The 9,572-nt window shown below is 45.2% G+C and overlaps 1 protein-coding gene across 1 annotated transcript in view; it reads right to left on the bottom strand.

Moving 5' to 3' along the window:
* The window catches only part of Gsap (gamma-secretase activating protein), an 81,306-nt gene that overhangs the window by 35,249 nt on the left and 36,485 nt on the right, over positions 1-9,572 (bottom strand). Inside the window, exons 7-10 of the mRNA XM_026784650.1 lie at positions 5,715-5,792; positions 4,184-4,261; positions 2,317-2,409; positions 1,989-2,209 (exon numbers count right to left, since the gene is read on the bottom strand). Coding sequence (XP_026640451.1) covers positions 1,989-2,209; positions 2,317-2,409; positions 4,184-4,261; positions 5,715-5,792 — 470 coding nt within the window. The remainder of the gene's footprint in view (positions 1-1,988; positions 2,210-2,316; positions 2,410-4,183; positions 4,262-5,714; positions 5,793-9,572) is intronic.

Below are 9,572 nucleotides of genomic sequence, written 5' to 3'. Positions count from 1 at the left end.
CTGCAGAAAAGGGAAGCTCCAGGTTTAGAGAGACCCTGTCTTGGGAATGGATATGGAGAATGGCTGAAAACACATACAGTGTGGCTTCTGGACTTCCACACACATGCACATAGGTGTGCACGTACACACGTGTGCGTATACACACAAAACACGTGAAGATGCATTCACATACATACACAAGCCTTTTAGGAAGGACCAGAAAATCAGATAGAGCATGTTAGGACTGGAGGAAATGACTGACGTTTAGTTTGCTAATTCACAAAGAACAGGCCTTGGCCTGCACCAAAGGGAAGCAGATAAATGTGTATTTTTATGCTTTTTTAAAAATATTTATTTATTTTTATTATGTATACAATATCCTGTCTGTGTGTATCCCTGCAGGCCAGAAGAGGGCACCAGACTCCATTACAGATGGTTGTTAGCCACCATGTGGTTGCTGGGAACTGAACTCAGGACCTTTGGTAGAGCAGGCAATGCTCTTAACCGCTAAGCCATCTCTCCAGCCTCTTTATGCTTTTTTTCAAATATACTTTTTTTCAGCTAACCACTCAGCCTCTGACGGCATCCATCACTGATTGACAGCAGGGTTTTGCTGACCTTACAGGATAGCTTCAAAAGGTAAATAACCAAGTAGATGAAAACGCTTCAAATGCATCAGTGTGCAAGACAGACTAAGCTGTTTTATTAAAAAATTATAAATACTTGCCACAGAGCTTAAACCTTCGGTGTTCTTTTGTTTGTGACAGGAATTTATTCTGCAGTCTAAGATGACATCAAACTTACTGTGTAGCCCAGGCTGGCCTTGAACTCACAGCAATAATCTTGTCTCAGCACCTGGGATTGCAGGTGTGAGGCGCTACATCTAGCTTGCTTGGCCCTCTTGGTAATGTATTGTACCAAACACAGACACGAACAGAAAAACAGGTAGCCTGAGAAACTCACTGTTTGCTGTGTGTCCTTGGAGGGAGCTGGGTTTACAGTAGAGAAGAGCCAGCTGAGGGCTGGGTTAGGGGCTCGCACCTGACCTCCCAGCACTTGGGAGACCGATAAGAACTTCTGCAAATGTGGAGCCAGCTTGGGCCCAGAGTGGGTACCAGACTGCCCCGGGCTACAGAGCAAAACCGCGCCTCAGAAAAGCAGGTAAAGGAAGAAAGAAAAGAGAGTAAGTTTTGTCCTTTATCTTCAAGATAAATTCACACCTGTGAATTCTGAAACCAGAGATGGCACCAACTCTTAGCAACACTGACAGGCATTATTTATTTACTCATTAAGTCAAGAACTTTCAAGTTCTCATTGAAAGGAAACACTGTATGGCGATCCTTTGGCATATCTAAACGCCGTGGCCATTATTAGGTAAAATATGAGTAAGGAAACACAGGCACCATAATTCTAGGAGAGTGTGCCAGTAACCAAGACAACCGCTACACCATGAATGGGTAGGTAGCAAATGCAACACGAATACACTGGATGCAGCGACAATTCACAATTTCAGAGCAGGCAGAGCAGGACGGCACAAGGTCTCATTACGTTACCTTGAAGAGCACACCACAGAAAACATGTGAATTGCTTCTTTAGGGGATTTCTCATTGATTAAGTCCGAGTTGATGTAAGTTAACAGAAGTCATGGACCGTGAAATGACGGATGAAGGGAACAATTGCACTCAGCAACCTGAGAGGCGCACCTTCCCGGCCCGGTAGATGCACCTTCCCGGCTCAGTAGATGCACCTTCAGGGCCCTGTAGATGCACCTTCCCGGCCCGGTAGATGCACCTTCAGGGCCCTGTAGATGCACCTTCCCGGCCCGGTAGATGCACCTTCCCGGCCGTTGGTCTGGCAGAGAAACCACCAGAAACACAGCACCAAGAAGGAACGCGTCCAAAGAAAGACACTGCTGCTGAGCAAACACAACTGCTGACCATCTTGAAGCAGCAAGTAAGTACATTTAGTGTTGTCCGCCGCCAGTGTGTGAGCCCGTGCTAGCGTCTCACCTGGTCGTCCTGGAAACCTGGGTCTTGCGCACAGGAGAGCACGCAGTGCAATGCAGCCATCTTCTCGCAGTCTAGGTGGGCGGAGTTCCATAGGAACCACATCAAGAACGACTGGTCCAGGGCTGCTCTGTAGACCTTCCCGGAGGAGCAGTCCAGAACCAGGGATCCCGGCAGAAACCGTAAGGGACCAGGAGGTAGCACGGCAGCCATTTCGCTGTTTCCTAGCAACATCAACAACCAAAGCAGGTCATGGAATAAGAGGCCCTCTCTGACCCAGACTTCTGTTGAAGTCAGAACAACCCTGAGGAGACCGCGGGAGACATCATACCTGTCAGAAACAGACTGTGGCAGGTGAAGTCTGGGTGCTGAACGTTAAGTAAGTGGAGGAAATGACCAGGGAAATGAACAGCTACAAGGCAGCCTACAGGAAAGAGAGACCAGAGTCATCCACCTGTGAAAGTCTATCTAGGTGCAGATAAACCAGGGACCCCGCTTTACTCTGAACGCAGCAGCAAAACGGGACTTATTATTTATTTATTATTATTTATCTGTTTATTACCAGTAGCAAATGATCGGATTGACACAAGTATCGTCGCCTGAGTAGGCAGATCTGGCTGACTTTGTGTGTCTCTTTGTACGCTGACTCTTGGTTGTATATTGTTCATGCCTATAGTTTTGTTTCTGAGTCAACCGTAGCTTTCTGTGAATCTAAGTGAACTGGAAAGGAATTAGAGTGAAAATATCAAGCAATAGGCCTGACTCTTTAAGGTGGTGTGCTGGGAACAGCTTGTGATGGGATTGTCTTCATCGTCTGACGGCTTGAAGAAGCCATGAGATGTACTGTCTCGCTCACCGTCATCATTTCGCTTAGGAAATTTTAGGATTGTTATTTATCGAGAGCGCCTCTCTGGGACCCTTGGCACTCTGTGCAGGAGCCTTTGGCTTTCCTGTATACCTAGCTCCTAGAGTTGCCCCCTTCCCAGTCCCTATATCACAGATCTTTGCACAATCAGAACATGTGTACCTAAACTGACACACAGTATAAAAACAGGCTCCTAGGGTCTCAGAAACACAGAGTAGTGAATTTCACAAAAGAAACTTCCGTGTTCTGTCAGCTAGCTGGTCTCCCTCCTCTATGGGGTACGAGCTAATCTCTTCTGTGGAAGCACCCATAGGAAGGGATGGGTGGAGGGATATTAAGTATCCTTTCAGAAGACAGGAACAAAGTAACAGTAAAGAATTGCAAAGCACTTAACATTGTGACAATCCTATTGTAGCAAATGAGAGAAACTGTTTAGACAGACCTGGTAGAAAGGGGATCCAGTGATCTGTGTTAGCTCTACACAAGACTGCTTAGCCGGTGTGTCATGGTGGTGCTATGTCCCAGGCAAGAGGACATTTGAAAATACAGTAAGGTGTAGTAGGAGCACACAATCATTGGGATAAGGTGAGAGATTCCTACTAACATTTCTTAGTGGGTTCTAGGTGTTTTCCAGCCCTCAGTGTACAGGACAATCTGCCATAAAATGTTAGTGCTTCACCCAAAATGTCTGTAGCTACCTGACGGGGTTAATGATGGCTCTTGCTTGTGCACTGATCTGTAGAGCCAGTAACTGTGTCCATTATAACACTTTTACCACAGTTTTTTATTTGTTTGGGGTTTTTCATATTGAGAACAACTTGCAGGAGTCTTCCATCCTGGGATTGAACTTGGGTCAAGATCAAGAGGCCTTGCGCATCAGGCTATCCTACCTGCCGCAGATCAACAACTTTCTGATGAACAGCAGCTGGTGCACACGTGATTGGGACCCTGAGATGAGGGAATAATCCTGGATTACCCCAGCAACTTGGTGTGGTCAAAATGTTGTTCAGAGGAGGGAGAGAGGAGTTTGCCTGCCGAAAGTGACCGCACAGCTCCAAAACAAAGGGAGAGAAACTAGATGCCGGACGAGGAGGATGTGATTTTCTCCTTGGACTCTGCAGAAGGAGCCAGTCCTGCCCATTACCTGACTTTCATTTCTCAGCGCACCTTTCCGACTTCTGAACTCCAGCCTGGGAACAGGAGGCTTATGCTGCTTCCGTCCTCGGTGATGATAGACTAATTACCTGGGAGTTTAAGCTAAAATAGTCTTTCCCCCCAAGTCGCTTTCAGTCACGTTTACCACAGAAAGAGAAAAGCAAACCAGGATACCCACCAAGGTTGAGGAAAGTAATACCCTCTGTCGCTTGTGAGCCAGCACTCCCAGGAGCAACAGTGAAGGTCTTTTTGTATCCTGCAGATGAAGAGCGAGATGCTCGTATTGACCTCACACTGTGTAACAGTCTCAACCTTTAGTAACCAGACAGGGCAAGCGCCTGCTGGCTTCTAGAAGTCATGGTACCTCACTCTCCAAACGCCACTAATGTGGACCATGTGAGGGCAGTCGCATAGAGCAAATGTCCCAGCCCAGGCAGAAACCCAGGCTTGTGTAGGGAGGGGAGGGTCTATGGGGTCTACTCAGTGATCTAAGATGGAGGTTGTATCCGCTCATTCCCACACGCTACGGTTTTTACCAACCTTCTAAGGGTTCTGCACGTCACAGACCCACGTCACGTCTAGCTATAAGGGGATTAAGCCTCCTATGAAACTCTTGGTCTTCACTCTACGCTTCTGACTCAGTGTTTGTGCTGGCTGGAATCATATCAATTATTAGAAACACACACAAAAAAATGTCTTGCACAAGCTTCCGCTGCTTAAGAATATGTCTACACTGAGTACTGAAGTTACCTTAACCGTTCCATTAAAAAAAAAAAAAACCCATGCCGGGCGGTGGTGGCGCACATCTTTAATCCCAGCACTTGGGAGGCAGAGGCAGGCAGATCTCTGTGAGTTCGAGACCAGCCTGGTCTACAAGAGCTAGTTCCAGGACACGCTCCAAAACCACAGAGAAACCCTGTCTCGAAAAACCAAAAAATAAAAAAATAAAAATAAATAAATAAATTTCAGCCACACTCACAACACATAGTCTATAAATGTGTAAAAATAATTGGGGGAGGGGGAAACAGGGTCTCTCTGTAATCCTGGCTGGCTTGCTGTATATGCTAAGCTGACCTCAGACTCAGAGACCCTCTGTTTCTGTCTCCTGAGCGCTGAAGTTAAAGGTGCACGCCGCTGTCTGGCACAACTGTAGATTTTTAAGGAATTAAACAAAGGAGCAAAAATCCTCCTTAGCATGGTTCAAACTGAAACTATTGCCGAGCGCGCTGTGAGCTCGGAGGCGGACACCTCATCCTGCTCCCCAGAATGGTGCCTGCCGGCATCACGGGCCACACACATGTGAAATAAATTAATATCTGAGTTTGGTGGTATAGCAAATTCTGGAGTGTCAGCCTGTTTACAGTTGAGATCAAAGAAGATTTTAACTAAATTCCTATGTAACTATGGGAACTAAAGGTAAAGATTAATAACTAAAATGTCAAACCAATACACTTTGGAAAATGCATTCATTAGAAATGGTCTATAGTTTAGAATAAGCCACACGCTGGTATAAAAATATGTAGTACAAAAGTCACCTATATTACTAGTTACCGTTAATAAAATTTTTCATAAAACATAACCACACAGTTAATCATAACGTAAACTGATAAAATTGTTTGGTAAGTGTTAAGATGTTCGCCATTTATCTAATTTGTTACTGTCTGGAAAAAGTAAAAGGTAAAAGTCGAAGAGACCAAACTAGAAAGTACCTTTATGAAGATAAAACACCGAGTATGTGACTTCTTCCCCAGAGTCGAACTTTGGGCTATAACACACACACAAGCCGCCTAGGGAGAAAAAAAAAAAAGTATTTAATAACATTTAAACCCATCTACACAATAAATTTCACAAGTTGTTATTCACCTGCTTCTGTTTCTAGGTGTCCCTTCCCATCTTACTTCATCCGTCATCCCAGACTCAAAAAGTCATAGTAAAAGTTGCTATGACATCTGAAATCAGCATTTGTCATCCGGCTGTAGGCTGTGCACTGGGCAGGCTAGGGAAGGTGGGAAGCGAACAAACACCCATTCCTCTACACAGGGAGCTGCAGGAGCCTGGAAGGGGCCCCACCTTCCTGAAACTCTGATGAATGTGCACACACTGTCTGTCATTCTACCTGGCCAGCCCCTCCCACCACCTCTCAGAGCTCCGGACTCCAGCTATCCAAACTGTGTTTTTTAATAGAAGACATCGGTATTTGTAAGCAAGATTGACATGCAAATTATGGACCTTTCCTATGAGGAATGGGAGTAAGTACATACAATCTGTGAGGCCACACTCATCAAGGCTGGGTGCCTGGCGGCTTTGGCCCACGTCGAGGGTGAACACCTAGTATGGCATTTCCACTGTCACTAGCCTCCCATCTCTCTCAGTCTGTAAAACGCTGTATTATTTCTAGGAGCTAATGTCAGTTACCTACAAACAAAGACATGCTGCTCAAACTGATCCGGTTGAGAATCCCTCATTAAAAATGTCCAAACCACAAGTGTTTCATGTTTTAGACTCTTCCAGAGTCTAAAATAAACTCTCCTGGCCAACCATCCCGAATCCAGTTTTGCTTTGTTTTAACAGAGTTTTTCAGTACAGCCCGGTGGGTCCAGAATTCATTCTGACATCAGGCCAGCTTTGCCTGGGTCCTTGTCCCTCTGTCTCCCAAGCTCTTGGTTTATAGAGCACACTAACTTGGCAAGTTAATTCTCTAAGCCTCGGTTTCTTCGTCTGTACATTAAAAAAAATATATATAGAAATTATTTCTTAAGGCTCATATGTGAGAATCAAATAATCTATATAAATCTCTGGCAAAAATACTTACCTCTGACTCTGAAAGTTAGCTGTTATTATTATTCCAGAATAGTTTGGCTGCTATTTATAAGATGGAGGAAGTCACAGTTCGAAAAACCAAAACACACTCTTAATGTAATATCCAGAAACTTTTAGTAAATACTTGCCAGTGATGAAGATAACATCTTCACATTGGCTCATCTCTGGGAATCATTTAGACAATGAGAACTATTACAGACAAGTTTTCCAAGGAAATCATCTCACTGGATCAGCTATGAAGGGGCTTTATGGAATGTTCCTACGCTGGCCTAATTCTGAGAACTTGCCATCGTAAGAGCGAGCAGTAGGTTCGGCAACCACCACTGGCTACCTCCCAGGAAGGTACTCAGAAGGCGGGCAGCTAACTTATTCCTCCATGACGGTCTAACCATACCGCCTAGTCAGCGCTGACCAGCAGATGTGGAGGTGATTTTTTCTTTTCAGTGATTTTTGTTTTGCCTCCTTCTGTGACAGATACACTAGAAGTGTTTGCACGAACTCGTAAGTTGGCTCACAAGTGGCCTTACACTAGCGAGAGGACTTTGCCCTGTATTAAATCTTAGGAGTACACCCATCACTCAGATTTTAGCCTTCCGTGCCTTGGAAGGTACCCAGCTCACTTCCTGGGGCAGGGAAATGCAGGTCAAAGAAGCTTTCAAGAGTGTAAATCCAATGCTGAGGAGACACAGAAGCTTCGAGGCCCTAGGAGTGATGGACGGCCGTCAAGATCATCAAGTCACCATCGTCTCGGAAAGGAGAAGTAAACGGGGCATGCGCAGGGCCCTGAATCCATCCCGCGTCCCTTTCTCAACCCATGTTTCCAGGTTTCAAGGCCCAGCCAGACCCACACTATCCCGGAGGAGCTACACTCGGATTAGGCTATTTTGCACCTTTCTCTAATATTACTTTACTGGAAAAGACCTCAGTGGGGGAAAGGCCATGATGGGGAGCCTAGAAAGAGAAGTTCTGTCCAGAAAGCTCCCCAAACCAGAAAACCACGGCTCCATTCCTCCTAAACAGCAAACAGCTGAATGGTATGGCCGTACAAAATTACCCGCAAGTCCAGATCACAGAACTCCTCCCATTTGCAAGCTGCTAATTCCATGGCAAGAAATTACATGCGAAGCGGCTCGCTCCAAAATGGAGAGCCTGCAGCTCACCACACGCACAGTTCCTCTGCTACGTCCATCTCACTGCAATTTCTGCAGTGTATTAAATGAACCATCTGGTATTTACTCTGGCCTGTAGGCTGGATTCTCTCGCCAACTTGCCTAGCCACCCCACACTCTTATTTATTTTAACCATAAAGGCAAGACATCTTTTTTAAACTTAATTGAAAAAAAAAATGGAAACAGACAACCTGGAACGCAAAAATAAGACAACAAAAAATGCTTCTGCAGCTTGTTTTATCACTCTTAAAACAGACTTACTTTTTCTACTGCAAAGCAGACTGTGAAGAACACGGCCCATTTTCTACCCCCTTGGGCATCGCCAAGAAAGGGAGACATTCTAGGTCTCATGCCAGATGAACTCAGTATGTTATTAAACAAGTTGTAGTAGCCCTTTTGTAAGTTATGGTTACTGCCATTCATATCGAGTTCCTCTGAATAAAACAGAAAGGGAAATCCCATGGAGAAGTAAAGCTGAGGTGGAAATAGGCTGGGAAGGACCTACCCACCCCATCCCATTAAACAACCGGACTTTCACAAAAACAATCCTGGGGCTGGAGAGATGGCTCAGCCATTAACAGCACTGACTGCTCTTCCAGAGGACCAGGGTTCAAAATCTCAGCACCCACACGGCAGCTCACAACTGTCTGTAACTCCAGTTCCAGGGGACTCTAGACACATGCAAAACATCACTCTACATAAAAACCCTAAGTCCTGTGTCTACTTCCTGCTGCCGCCTCTCTCTTGAGCGTCTTCGACTTTATCTGCCTCTTTGTGCTGCTCACACACTGAAAATTATATGATTAAACAAGACATATAGGTCTTCATTATATTTTTATTATTTTATATGCTTGAGAAGTATGAACATAATTGCGATAAGACAAAGTCTTCTATGACGTTTTATAAATCTTAGAATAAAATCTAAAAGGTTTCATGGTCTGCAAGGCCCTACCTGCTTCATCTATCCCTGCCAACATTGTCGCCTGTCTCCGGCAGCCCCTCTCCTCCCCACCCCTGCTCGCTGCTCATCATTCACAGTGGGAAACAAAAAAGCACAGGCTTTGACTTCACCGGGACTGGTTGGTGGGGGACACGCGCGCGTGGCTCAGGAAGACCAGGACCCATAGGATAAACAATGGGACTATTGTGCGGGACTGGGGAAGGAAAGGAGCATTTTTCAGGACTAAAGGAGAAGGGGAACGGAACCACCAGGAGAGAGGGAGAAACAGAGATGACCTATTAAGCCAGAACATATTGAAAACTCTATCTCCCATTAAAAATTCACCGTAAGTTCTCCCAGCTTCCCGTAATATTCATTCATGACATTCATCATGGTTCTATTTGAATATTATGTGTGCACTTATGAAATGTCTAAAATCTTCACCAAGAGAAACCTCTACTAAAGGTCAGGTCATGTTTGCTCTGCATAGGAGACTGGAGAGATAATTTGGTAGTTAAGAGTGCTTGAGAGTACTTAACTACTCTTGCAAAGGAGCAAAGTTTAGTTCCCAGCATCCTCAATGGCTGCTTCACAGCCTCCTGTAACTCTAGTAACTCTAATTCCAGGGGATCCACTGC

Source organism: Microtus ochrogaster, chromosome 26, assembly GCF_000317375.1.
Source record: "Microtus ochrogaster isolate Prairie Vole_2 chromosome 26, MicOch1.0, whole genome shotgun sequence".
Classification (NCBI taxonomy): Eukaryota; Metazoa; Chordata; class Mammalia; order Rodentia; family Cricetidae; genus Microtus; species Microtus ochrogaster.
The sequence above is the reverse complement of the archived record's forward strand: the minus strand, read 5'-3'. Positions and strand labels throughout refer to the sequence as shown.